This window comes from Nerophis ophidion, linkage group LG07 (assembly GCF_033978795.1).
Source record: "Nerophis ophidion isolate RoL-2023_Sa linkage group LG07, RoL_Noph_v1.0, whole genome shotgun sequence".
Lineage (NCBI taxonomy): Eukaryota > Metazoa > Chordata > Actinopteri > Syngnathiformes > Syngnathidae > Nerophis > Nerophis ophidion.
This window is the reverse complement of record NC_084617.1, coordinates 13153517-13167928: the sequence shown is the minus strand read 5'-3', so window position 1 is coordinate 13167928 and position 14412 is coordinate 13153517. Positions and strand designations below refer to the sequence as shown.

The 14412-nt window shown below is 36.1% G+C and overlaps 1 protein-coding gene across 1 annotated transcript in view; it reads right to left on the bottom strand.

Annotated features, from left to right (window-relative positions):
- Positions 1 to 4479: 4479 nt before the first annotated feature.
- Positions 4480 to 14412, bottom strand: part of fmnl1a (formin-like 1a) — a 21871-nt gene continuing 11938 nt past the window's right edge. The window contains exons 9-25 of the mRNA XM_061905368.1: positions 14376 to 14412; positions 12888 to 12962; positions 12692 to 12802; positions 12455 to 12604; positions 12256 to 12357; positions 8786 to 9461; positions 8594 to 8718; positions 8321 to 8523; positions 8015 to 8249; positions 7873 to 7941; positions 7727 to 7807; positions 7240 to 7369; positions 6993 to 7156; positions 6831 to 6932; positions 6674 to 6766; positions 4982 to 5087; positions 4480 to 4893 (exon numbers count right to left, since the gene is read on the bottom strand). The exon at positions 14376 to 14412 is cut by the window's right edge and continues 57 nt beyond it. Of these exons, the coding sequence (XP_061761352.1) occupies positions 4829 to 4893; positions 4982 to 5087; positions 6674 to 6766; positions 6831 to 6932; positions 6993 to 7156; positions 7240 to 7369; positions 7727 to 7807; positions 7873 to 7941; positions 8015 to 8249; positions 8321 to 8523; positions 8594 to 8718; positions 8786 to 9461; positions 12256 to 12357; positions 12455 to 12604; positions 12692 to 12802; positions 12888 to 12962; positions 14376 to 14412 (2524 nt within the window). The 3' untranslated portion in view covers positions 4480 to 4828. The remainder of the gene's footprint in view (positions 4894 to 4981; positions 5088 to 6673; positions 6767 to 6830; positions 6933 to 6992; positions 7157 to 7239; positions 7370 to 7726; positions 7808 to 7872; positions 7942 to 8014; positions 8250 to 8320; positions 8524 to 8593; positions 8719 to 8785; positions 9462 to 12255; positions 12358 to 12454; positions 12605 to 12691; positions 12803 to 12887; positions 12963 to 14375) is intronic.

Here is a 14412-nt window from a genome sequence, read left to right as displayed (position 1 = left end):
AGAAAGGCTGGTCCTCAAGAGGTCGGCATTTTTAGTGTGTGTGTGTGTGTGTGTGTGTGTGTGTGTGTGTGTGTGTGTGTGTGTGTGTGTGTGTTCTTGTACTTCTACTCTTTGGAGACATCAACTGGGAAAAGTACCTGCCATATGGTACAGGGCTGCAGAAACGTTTTGTTTTTTGTTTTGTTTTTGTTTTTTAATCAACATAAAAAACACAAGATACACTTACAATTAGTGCACCAACCCAAAAAAAACTCCCTTTTTCATGACAAAAAAATAAATGGGGACCACTGTAATAGAGAATGTCTCGTTTGGTGAAATCTATCAAAATGAAGATGGTTCAAAAAAGGAGGGATTTTTTCAAATTAACTGTCGGTTTTAACATATGAATATAACAAGTGTATGTAAAAATTAGAAGTGCTCCCCTTCTGGCCAACATCTGAAATAACAAGTGTATGTAAAAATTAGAAGTGCGCCCCTTCTGGCAATACATATGAAATAACAAGTGTATGTAAAAATTAGAAGTGCTCCCCTTCTGGCCAACATATGAAATAACAAGTGTATGTAAAAATTAGAAGTGCGCCCCTTCTGGCCAACATATGAAATAACAAGTGTATGTAAAAATTAGAAGTGCTCCCCTTCTGGCCAACATATGAAATAACAAGTGTATGTAAAAATTAGAAGTGCTCCCCTTCTGGGCAACATATTAAATAACAAGTGTGTGTAAGAAATTAAAATGCGCCCACTTTGGCCAAAATTTAAAAAATTAATAGTATGTACATAGAGACATACTGTAATAAAACATTCAACAACAACAAAAAATGTTTACTAAAAGCTTACCTTTTTTATATTTGCATAGTATGTATATATTATTAATGTTGTAAATACAAATCTTTTAATATCTAGAAAGGCTGGTCCTCGGAGGTCTCAAGAAGGTAACAAATACGTGTGTGTGTGTGTGTGTGTGTGTGTGTGTGTGTGTGAGTGTGTGTTTATGTGTGTGTTTGTGTGTTTACCTTCAATATGAGGACCGAAATCATGGTCCCAATAAGGAAAAGCATTGCATCTAATAGAGAACCAAATACTACAGTCTGTGAACATTGCTCCAAAGTCAGGATTTTTTTGTTGATTGAATGTGCGTACAAAAGTAAACATTGACAGGTGCAAAGGCAACAATGGATGATAAAACAAGACGGCAGCTAAAGAAGGACTTCCCCTATTCCTCCCCGCCAGTAAACTACAACAACCCGGGAGCAAAGAACACAGTCGTCACTTTTTCCAGGTATACTTTTCGTTTTGTGCAACCTCAAACATGATTTGTAAGCAAATGTCTGTTTTTAGAGTCAAGCTGTGGCAATACTGAACAAGAACAATAAAGTGTGCCCACAGTTAATGAGCTTGTCACTGCGATAGCTTTATTTTTATTTTTTTTTAACCTCTAGGTTTTGCTTCACATCTTAAAAATGACTTCCAATGGTGCTTCAGTCAGCTGCAGACATGGAAGCTGGTAAGTTTGATATTTTTATGTCTATTTTTTCAGCCAAGTTAGTTTCTGTGCAAACGTTGAGTGTTACGTTAGCACTGCAGCTAACAGCTATGCTAGAGTCGCTAACGTTTTTGTCCACATGTGGTCATTTGTGACACATTCAACAGTGACCTCTCACTAGCAGGCTTCGCTACACATCTTTAAAAAAAGTAGCTCTAAGGTTGTTGTTTTTTTTGTTTTTTTGCTAGATTGATTTAGCATGTTTTAATAATACGAGTAATGTTAGCACTGTGGGTAACAGGCTAGCATTGCTAACGTTTTTGTTAATTTCTTTATTATTTTTTCAAATGTTCTTGTAATCAGACCAGGTTTTATTTTTTTCGTTTTTTTGCGAGATTAACTTAGCATGATGTAGAAATGCGAGTAATGTTAGCACTGGGCTAACATAGCTAGGCTAGCATCGCTAACATTTTCGTTCCCAAAAATGATAAAAATTTAAAAAAAAACTTTAAAAATTTTGGTAGTCACACCATATTTTCTGTATATTAGATGGAATACATTTTTAAAAAGTATATGAATAAGAAGACATAATTAATCTTTTGTGCCATCAATGTAACTAATGTTGCGACACATAACAGTGAACTCTCACCAGAGCAGGCTTCGCTACACATCTTTTAAAAAATTAGTAAAAAAAAGCTCTAAGGTTTTATTTTTTCCATTTTTTGCTCGATTAATTTAGCATGATTTAGAAATGCGAGTAATTTTAGCACTGGAGCTAACAAAGCTAGGCTAGCATTGCTAACGTTTTTGTTCCCAACAATAATAGTTTCTTTATTTTTTATTGTTTTTATTTTCTTGTAATCAGACCATATTTTTGGTATATTAGATGGAAGAAAATTTGAAAAAGTATCTAAATAAGAAGACACAATGAAACTTTGTGAGCAATTCCGCTTGTGTCACATTTAACAGTGAACTCTCACTAGAGCAGGCTTCGCTACACATCTTAAAAAAAATACAAATGTAAAAAAAAAGCTCTACGGTTTTATTTTTTTTTGTTTTTTTGCGAGATTAACTTAGCATGTTGTAGAAATGCGAGTAATGTTAGCACTAGGCTAACATAGCTAGGCTAGCATCGCTAACATTTTCGTTCCCAAAAATGATAAAAATTTAAAAAAAACTTTAAAAATTTGGGTACTTGTAATATTTTCCCTCGTTGAATTGTGCACTCAATTTGTAACAAAAATTGTGACACATTTAACAGTGAACTCTCACTAGAGCTGGCTTTGCTACACATCTTAAAAAAAAAAAACCTTTAAAATTGGGGTTTTTTTTGCTAGATTAACCTAGCATGATGTTTTAATAATGCGAGTAATGTTAACACTGTAGCTAGGCTAGGCTAACACAGCTAGGCTAGCATTGCTAGCGTTTTTGTTCCCAACATTGATGATAATTTGTTTATTTTACAAATTTTCTTGTAATCAGACCATATTTTCGGTATATTAGGTGGAAGAAAATTTGAAAAAGTATCTAAATAAGCAGACACAATGAACCTTTTTGAGCACTTGTAATATTTTCCCTCGTTGAATTGTGCACTCAATGTAACTAAAATTGTGACACATTTAACAGTGAACTCTCACCAGAGCTGGCTTCGCTACACATTTTTTTTTAAAATAAAAGCTTTATGGTTGTTTTTTTTTCCGTTTTTTTTTGCTAGATTAACGTAGCATGATGTTTTAATAATGCGAGTAATGTTAACACTGTAGCTAGGCTAGGCTAACACAGCTATAGCGTTTTTGTTCCCAACATTGATGATAATTAGTTTTTTTTACAAATGTTCTTGTAATCAGACCATATTTTCGGTATATTAGGTGGAAGAAAATTTGAAAAAGTATCTAAATAAGCAGACACAATGAACCTTTTTGAGCACTTGTAATAATTGCCCTCGTTGAATTGTGCACTCAATGTAACTAAAATTGTGACACATTTAACAGTAAACTCTATAGAGCAGGCTTCGCTACACATCTTAAAAAAACCAAAACCTTTAAGGTTGTTGTTTTTTCCGTTTTTTTTTGTGCTAAATTAACGTAGCATGATGTTTTAATAATGCAAGTAATGTTAACACTGTAGCTAGGCTAGCATTGCTAACATTTTTGTTCCCTAAATTGATAATAATTTTTTTTACAAATTTTCTTGTAATCAGACCATATTTTCGGTATATTAGGTGGAAGAAAATTTGAAAAAGTTCTAAATAAGCAGACACAATGAACCTTTTTGAGCACTTGTAATAATTGCCCTCATTGAACTGTGCACTCAATGTTATTAACGTTGTGACACATTTTCTCACCAGAGTGGGCTTCACTACACATCTTTAACACACAAAAAAAAGCTCCAGATTAACCTAGCATGATGTACAAATGCGACTAATGTTAGCACTGTAGCTAAGCTAGCATCGCTAACATTTTTGTTCCCAACAATGTGAATAATTTTACTTTTTTTAATTTTTTGGTAATCAGACCATATTTTTGGTATTTTAGATAGAAGAACATTTTAAAAAGTATATGAATAAGACGACATAATGAACCTTTTTGGGCAATGATAAATTGCCCTCATTGGATTTTGCAGTGGTTTTGCCACCGGTGGGTATATTGTACCAGTGAACTCCCACTAAAGCAGGCTTTGCTACACATCTTTATAGGAAAAAAGAGAAACCTATGCTAACTTTTGTGAGACCTTATTAGTTGGGTTTGTTTTTCTTCAGTTAACAAGCTAACCTAGCATAACATTGCAGTTGAAATGCGGTAATGTTAGCACGGTAACTAACTAACTAACTAGTTATGCTAACATCACTAACATGCATGTCCTGGTTAAACTGCTATATAAAATTGTAAAGACCTATTATATACGACAGGAGCTTCAAAATGTTTGTATGTAGGGTGCCCAAGATTTATGTGTGGCCCTGCTTGTGCAAAAATCACACAAAAAAACAACTTACAAACTACTTTTAAAAAGATTATAATTATTACATATGAACACACATGTGTGTGGTAATAACTTTTGGATTAAAATGAAAGTACTGTATATTGTATTTACAGGGTAAAACATCTTACATTTCAAGCTGCTTCTTGTGTGTACATATATATATGTGTGTGTATGTGTATATATATGTATATTTTTTGCATATGTGTAGATATATATATGTATATATACATACAAACATACACTTATATATATATATATATATATATACATCCATACATACACATAAATATATACATATATATATGTATATATATATGTATATATACATATACAGTATGTATATGTACTTTCAGTCTGGGATGTTTACTAGGTGTCCTGGCGCTGAGCTGGCCGGCGACCATCTGTGCGGCGGTATGGCGTGTTCCTCAGATCTGAGCCGAAACAAGACTACGGTGAGCCACACAAACACAACAAACCGAATACGATTTTTTTTTATTTTTTTTTAGGGAGAAGTGCTACCTGTGATGATGTCTTCCAAAGCTCCATCTTTGCCCTCACGCACGCCGGGCTGCACCTGCTTCCTCTTCAGCTCGGCTATGAAATCCAATTTAGGCATCAAAGGACCCTGGAAAAAAAAATATTTAAAGATGAGCCTTCAGAAAGTGGGAATACGTTATAGATGGGAATTGACTTGAAGAAATGACGGCACATCACATGTCAACCACTTCAATAGGTACTGTAGGTGTGCTACACCTACAAAAGCACACCGTGTATTGAGATGCAATACATTATAAATTATATAAATTCATGCTATATATATATATATATATATATATATATATGTCGCCTTCCGCCCGATTGTAGCTGAGACAGGCACCAGCGCACCCCGCAACCCCAAAGGGAATAAGCAGTAGATAATGGATGGATGGATGGATATATATATATATATATATATATATATATATATGATTTACATGAACATGTATGTACATACATATATCTACAAACACACATATATACATATACACATACATGTATACATACATACATCTACACACACATATATATACATATTCACATATGTACATCTACACACATACAGTATATATATATTATGTGTGTATATATACATATTTTTATTATATGTGTGTGTGTATATGTATACATATACACACATATACATATGTATATATGTGCATGTATATGTATATATGTACACATTTGTATGTGTATATATATGTATATATGTCTACATATATACATATATATATACACACACACATACATATCTACACACACATATATACATATTTATATATACATACGTACATATACACACATACTATATATATATATTTACATACATATATTTACACAGTCTTATATATACATATATATATACATACATATATATATGTACATACATATATATACATATAGAGATAGATAGATAGATAGATAGATAGATAGATAGATAGATAGATAGATAGTACTTTATTGATTCCTTCAGGAGAGTTCCTTCAGGAAAATTAAAATTCCAGCAGCAGTGTACATACATATATATATATATATATATACATATATATATATATATATACATATATACATACATATATATATATATATATATATATATATATTTTTTTTTTTTTTTTTTGCTCTACACCCCGGTATTGAGCACTGTATAATGGATAATATATGTGTATATATATATATATATATATATATATATATATATATATATATGTATGTATGTATATATATATGTATATATATATATATATGTATGTATATATATATATGTGTATATCTATATATATGTGTATATCTATATATATGTATATATATATATATATATATATATATATATATGTATATATATATATATATATATATATATATATATATATATATATATATAATCCGCTCTACCCTAGTATTGAATGCTGTATAACGGATAGACTACAGTTACCTCGACCTTGTGTAATATATATATATATATATATATATATATGTATATACAGTATTTCAATACAGATACTCGTACATATAAGTATTTCTATATAGTTTAATGTTTTAAAAGTTAGAAACTTCCAATAGTTTCAAAAGTGTCTTTGAGGTACTAACCCGTTTGTAAAATGTTAAGAGTCCGCCAATTAAAAACTGACCCCAAGTTTATGGAAGGATGTTCTAAAGCGGTGAATATTTTACCCTTTGGCTTCCACTCTTGGTGGGCGAGTTATCTCTCCCGTCTTTCATCTCCATCTCCATTTTCTTCTTCTGATCAATGTCTTGCTCGGCTTTCTGAAAATCCCCAAATAAAAAATAAAACTTGATGTTAGAATCGACAACATCCCGACTTGCTCACCTTGTACGCTTTAATGAAGCGAGAGAAGAGCGGGAAGAACATGGACGGCTGGGTGGTTTTGGGGTTCTCTCCAAAGTACTCCACCACGGAGAAGTAGGCCTCCTGGAAAAGGCCGAGATGGAGTCAAGTGATGCTTGGTAAGAACGTTCGAGGCGTCTTTACCTGCGCCGTCTTGCTGTCTTTCATCAGCGACTCCAACTGCTCGCAGTTGCTTTTGATGAACTCCTTCAAGACGGGGCTGTCGTCTTGCACCAGGAACTCCTTCTTGGTCATCTCCATGCCTCGCTCCAGGGAGCGGATATCCTGCAGGATGCTGTCCAAGGACACTGCGGACCAAAAGATGCAGGTTTCCTGGTAAGCTGAGTGAAACGCAAAGACGATAAAACCGGACTGGGAGACGATAGCATACCAAGGGCTGCTTTGTCCACGAAATGTAGCTCCGTGTAGAAGTTGGCCAGGTCTGGGTATTTGTCCAGGATGATGGTGGTCATAAAGTGGAGTAACGTTTGCGAGCGGTCCGTAGACTTTGTTTCCAGCAGCTGCAGAAACCAAAGTTCATAGCTTTTCTCAGAGCATTTCATTGAACTGGACTGTTCGGTTTGTCCTGGAAAACCTGCCTCTTATCCGAGCTGGCTTCATCGAGACTCGTTCGTAATCTAGGTCTATGAGCATGAACTGATAGATAGATATATCAATAAAGTACTATCTAACTATCAGTTCATGCTCATAGACCTATATTGTTAGGAACCAGACAAGATGTAGCAGGTTGGTCGGATCAGCATCAAGACTAGATCTGACCAATCTAAGTCAATCAGCATAAATTGATGAAGTCGCAATGAACATCCATAGACAAAACTAATAGCCAGACTTGGCTTATTTTTCCCGAAGTTACTCACGAGGTCCAGACTCTGCAGTCTAAATCCGTAAGCCGGCCCCCTCTTGCTGCTGTTCATGTAGTTCCCAAACGCCAACACGATCTAGGAGAACAAAATAACGATCAGAACCCGGCCTGAAGACTTAATCGCTAATGTCGTCGCCTCACCTCTAAGATCTTCCTTAACTTGGCGGAGGACTTGATGGACATGGACGCGGCGATGATAGAGTTGAGTTGCTGCAGAGGAAGTAAAACCACTCATCAGTTCTAAGATCTTAAGGGAATCCCCGTTCGAGGAGGTTGGACTGACCGGTTGAAGCCGCTTGACGCTCTCAGGGAAGTTCCCCATGAAGGTGAGCGTGTTGATGCGCTGGCTGAGGCGAGGAATCTTCCCGAAGTCCAGAATGAAGCGGTCCTCGTCCGTTAGCTCGTTGAGGGGTCGCCCTTCCTTCTCGTAGTTGAGTAGAAGCTTCATCTCGAAGTCGGAGGGTATGAAGTGTTCCAGCAGCTCCAGGAAGTCGATGGACAAGGACTGCTGGTCATACCTGTGAGAAAGGAAGACCACCAAACTGAATCCAAAAACAACTGAATCGAATCAGGACGAGGCGGTCCGTACATCTCGATGGCGGTGCAGATGTGTGAAGGACTCATGCCGCCTTTGCGTAAGGTGATGGCCAGGTTCTTGGCCTTGTTGGCATCAATCAAAGATGTCTTGCTGGGGGCTTTTTGCCCCAACTTCTTCTTGACTTTGGACAGATCTGACGGGTTCCCCTGCGCCTTCGTCTTGAACTGTTCCTCAAACATCTCCATGTTCAGGTCCTGCCGAGACGGGGGAGCAAAAAATCAAAAGTTTGCACTGTCGTTCTCCGTTGAGTCAGCGCCTTCTTACCTCCAGGAGTTGTTCGTCGTCCAGCTCATTGAAAACGGTTCCTGTGACCTGGTTTGGTTTCAAAGGTTGCCAGTTCAACAGCGGCATCCTGAACTTGGTCTGAATGGGCTTTTTGCTCTTTAACCCTAAAGAAGAAGGTGTAAGACCATAGCCATGGCGTGAATTTAAGTAGTTTTCAGCTCCTTTCCCTACCAGACTGCATGTTGGGTGCTCCAGGAATGGGTGGAGGAGGCGGTCCAACTCCAGGTGGAGGTGGAGGAGGTGGTCCAACCCCAGGTGGAGGTGGAGGTGGCGGTGGCCCTGCTCGGCGAGCTGGTGGTGGCCCTCCTGGGGCAACTGGTGGAGGAGGCGGTGGCCCCCCTGCGGCAGCTGGGGGAGGTGGTGGCGGTGGTGGTAGTCCTACTGCTGCAACGAGAGGAGGAGGCGGGGGTGTTGGCCCTTCTCCTGCAGAAAGTTTCGGAGGTGGGGGTGGTGGTCCTCCTCCAGGCGGAGGAGGCGGACATGGTGGCTCTCCACCAGGAGACGCTGGAAGTGCTGGAGGACCGGAAGGAGGGGGTGGAGGAGGTAGTACAGGACGGGATGGCGCGGATGAGGGTACGGGGGCGGTGGGCTGAGGGGCCGGTGCCAAAACATAATCTGTCACCGTGATGGGCACCACCTGAATGTCCAGGCCCCCGGAGGCGGTCCGGGACAGGCGGATCAGCCCTCTCTCCTGCAGCTCGTGGATCTTCTGCTCCAGCTCGGAAGCCACCTGAGGAGCGGCCACGCTCAGACGCTCCCGCTCCTTTTCCCGCTCCCTGTCCAGTTCCTTCTCCCGTTCCCTCTGCTGGAGGGAGCTCACCTGGGAGCACGAATCCCTCAGGCTCTCCTGCAAGGTACAACGACAAACTTGTCTTGGTTAAAAAAAATTTTTTAAGACAAACACCAAACGAAATATATCAGTACCAGTCAAAAGTTTAAGTATACCTTCTTATGGAACATAAGAATCCGTCCAAAACCTTTTGACCGGTAATGTAAATAAACTAGCATGGTCTTACAGTCGTGCAACAAGTGTTGCTTACATACATATTTTTTTCATACTTTTTTTTTAATACTCTATACAATACCATTAATACTACTACTACTCCATTAATGTTAATATTCCATCATATTGACATATTCCTAAATTAAATAGGATTAAGATACATATTAAAACAAATTACAATAGCACCATATTTTCTATATTTGTATATTTTCTAGACACATATGATACAATATAAATATAAATAAAATAGTACTAATACGATTAATAAAAAAGCAGTAAATATGCAACACATTTATATATTTTTCGGATCCAGTCGGATAACATATAAATAGATAAAAAATAGTCCTACAATATTAATAATAATATAATTATACATTACATTTATATATTTTCTGGATACCCAGTAGGATAACATAAATTAAAATAAACATGGTACTACAGTATTAATAATAATATAATTATACATTACATGTATGCATATTTACTGGATACTGAATTGGATAAAAAAATATACACATTTGAAAAATAATATAAATACTAATATTAATAATAATTGTGATTTTTATATACTTTTAGACAATTAGGATGAAATATAAATACAAATAAAATAGTACTAATACGATTAATAAAGATGCAGTAATTATGCATCACATTTATATATTTTTATGGATCCAGTAGGATAACAAAAATACAAATAAAAATAGTACTGCATCCATCCATCCATCCATTTTCTACCGCTTATTCCCTTTTTGGGGTCGCGGGGGGCGCTGGCGCCTATCTCAGCTACAATCGGGCGGAAGGCGGGGTACACCCTGGACAAGTCGCCACCTCATCGCAGGGCCAACACAGATAGACGGACAACATTCACACTCACATTCACACACTAGGGCCAATTTAGTGTTGCCAATCAACCTATCCCCAGGTGCATGTCTTTGGAAGTGGGAGGAAGCCGTAGTACCCGGAGGGAACCCACGCATTCACGGGGAGAACATGCAAACTCCACACAGAAAGTTCCCGAGCCTGGATTTGAACCCAGGACTGCAGGAACTTCGTATTGTGAGGCAGACGCACTAACCCCTCTGCCACCGTGAAGCCCAATATATTAATAATAATATAATTATACATTACATGTATATATTTTCTGGATACTCAATTGGATAAAATAAATATACATTTGAAAAAATAATAGAAATACTAATAATAATAAAAATAGAATTTGTTTGCTTTTTATGTATTTTTAGACGATTAGGATAAAATATTAATACAAATAAAATAATACTTATACGATTAATAAAAATGCAATAATTATGCATCACATTTATATATTTTTAGAGACTTAGGATAAAATATTAAATAAAACAGTAATAATACAATTAATAACAATTTAATAATTATGCCTCACATTTATATATTTTCTGGATATCCAGTAGGAAAACATATAAAAACAAATACAAATATTACTGCAGTATTAATATAATTATGCATCACATGTATATATTTTCTGGATACTCAATTTGATAAAATAAATATACATTTAAAAAAATAATAGAACTACTACTATCAATAATATAATAATTATGCATCACTTTTATATATTTTTAGACACTTGGGATCAAATATAAATACAAATAATAAAATAGTACTAATTAATAAAATCGTAATAATTATTCATCATATTTATGTATTTTCTGGATATCCAGTAGTATGACATATACATACAAATACAGTATGTAGTACTACTGTATTAATAATAATATAATTATACATTACATTTATAGATTTTCTGAATACTCAATTGGATAAAATATAAATACCAAAAATAATAGCACTACTGGTAATAATAATATATGATTGCGCATCACAATTATATATTTTCTGGATACTCTGTAGGATAATATAAAAAAAAATAACTCTACTAATAAGACTCATAATATTAATTATGCATCATATATATATTTTTGTGTGTGTGTGTGTGTGTGTGTTTTCTGTATACTCTGTAGGATAAATTAAAAATACATAAAAATAGTACTACTGATAATCATAAAAATAATATAATTATGCATCATATAATACAATTAATATTTAAAAAAAATATTTTTTAAAGTATTACTACGGTTATTAATATATTTTGTGGGTATTCAATAAGATTAGATATAAATACAAATACCAATAGTACTATTACCAATAATATGATAATGCATTACAATTTTTGGGAGGTGCTTAGCTAAATAAAATAAATATGAATAAAAAAATAGTGCTACTATTATTAATAATAATGTAATAATTATGTATTATGAATAATATGATTATGCATTATAATTTTTGGGAGGTACTTAGTTGAATAAAATAAATAGTGCTACTATTATTAATAATAATGTAATAATGATGTATTATAAATGTCTTGGGTACAAAATTTAAATAAAATACAAATCAAAAATAGACAATAAAATATATAATTAAATACAAATATATAAATACATACAAATTTCAAATGGGAAAATACATAGACCTCTGGAAAATAAATGTCTGATGGAGTAAATATATTTTTCCATGCCAGTCTTTGGCTTTGTTAATGTAAATGAGATTGGGATGCTGTTATTTAGGACCTGATGAGACTTTGTTCCACTGCAACACGCACCTTCAGCAGTTCCGTCTCCTTGGTGGCCTGCATGAGCTGAGTCTCCAGTTCCGAAATCTTCTCCGCGGTCTGAGTCTCCATCTCGTGGAGCTGAGCGCTGAGCTGCAAGCACAGGAACCTCATGGTCATCATCATCATCATAATACATACTCTACGCCGCTGACGTGTTCCCTCTCGTTCTGGACTTGTGCAGCTCCACCTGAACATTGTGGTCCTGCAGGTGGTCCACGTGCTCCAAGACGCCTCCTCTACTCTCGGCGTCCTCCAGCAGAGCTCCCACGTCCAGCACGTTGTCCAGGTAGGCCTGGATCTGCACCTGCAGCTTCTCGCTTTCGGTTTCTTTCAGGCTCTGAAAAAAAAAAAAACATGCAATGTATTATTTTATTGTCAAGTAGGTAAAAATACGTATTTACACTTTTATAATAAGGCATCTCACGTCCAGATACTTGTCCAAGCCCAGGTGAGTGAACTCGTACTGCAGGTGCACGCGGAAATTCATATTCTCCACAGAGTGGACCACAATGTTGATGAACTGCATGCAGGCCACCTGCAAACACATGACAACATTAATATACACTCAATTAATTTGTGTAACTAATTACTTTAATGGCTGTAGAGAACATGTGGCCCACCATGAAGTCAATATTGCTGTCGTCGTTGACAAAGTACTCCATCAGTTTCTCAAAACGCCACCGCTCTCTGCTCACCTGACCAGAAAAGAAAACATATATAAATAATTTACAAAATGATATATAGATATAGATATGTATATCTGTATGTGTGGGAAAAAAATTCACAAGACTACTTCATCTCTACAGAACTGTTTCATGAGGGGTTCCCTCAATCATCAGGAGATTTTAATGTAAGCATTCACATACCGTGGTTTATATAGGGCACAGAACGGGTAGGTACAGGCAGGCGTAGGGTGTGGAGATTGGCTCATGTGTTACCTAGGAGTTGTCTCCATCTGTGACGGCAAGCTGATACAATTTCACTGCGCTTGTTGAGGGATGACAGGTCTGGGTGGCATATAATAAACAGTTTCTCTTTCAAGCCTAGGTTGCATCTTTTATTGCCACTGTTGTAAGGTGTGGTGGATGCAAGAATTTGCCATGTTATTGAATATTCAACATTATTGTCTTTGAGGTTCCAAATGTGCTTGCTGAGTTCTGTAGCGTTCCGCAGGTTTTGGTTTCTAAAAGAAGCCTTGTGATTGTTCCATCTGGTTTTGAACTCCACTTCGGTTAATCCTACGTACGTCTCGGATGTGTTAATGTCCTTGCGTGTTACCTTCGATTGGTAAACGACTGATGTTTGTAAGCACCCCCTCGTTGAGAGGGCAATCAGGTTTTTTGCAGCAGTTGCAGTCTTTGTTGGTTTTGGAGTCGTTCTGTCTAGGGGCAGACGGCCCTTTTGCGATTGCTTTATTGTGATTTGAAATAATTTGTTGTATATTATTCATGTATATATTTATTCATGTGTATATTTCAAAATACAACAAATTATTTCAAATCACAATAAAGCTTTTGCAAAAGGGCCTGCCTGTACCCACCCGTTCTGTGCCCTATATAAACCATTGTTTGTGAACGCTTCCATTAAAATCTCCTGATGATTGAGGGAACCCCTCATGAAACAGTTCTGTAGAGATAAAGTAGTCTTGTGATTTTTCCCACACCTACATACATATATTGCGCTCTACCACGGTATCAAACACTATTCTCTGGATAATCTAAGACATATATATATATATATATTTAATGTGTGTATTTTTATTTTTGTTGTATTATATGTTATTGAACTCAAAACCTACCGATCTTACAGTGTCAGTCAAAAGTATGGAGACCATACTACCAAAAAGTAGTATGGTCTTTTTTTTCTTGGGATGCAACTCAGTATTCTTCTTCCTCCAAACATGACGAGTTGAGTTCATACCAAAAAGTTCTATTTTGGTTTCATCTGACCACATGACATTCTCCCAAAAAGTAGTAAGGTTTCCATACTACCATTTGGTAGTATGGAAACCTTACTAGCAAATGGGAAATTGTCTCCATACTTTTGACCGGTACAATGCATGCATGTGTTTCAAAACAAAGTGTTCATGTCAATTATCATCTTCAAACCTCTCTGAAGTTGTCAAAGGCCGACAGGATGATGTCA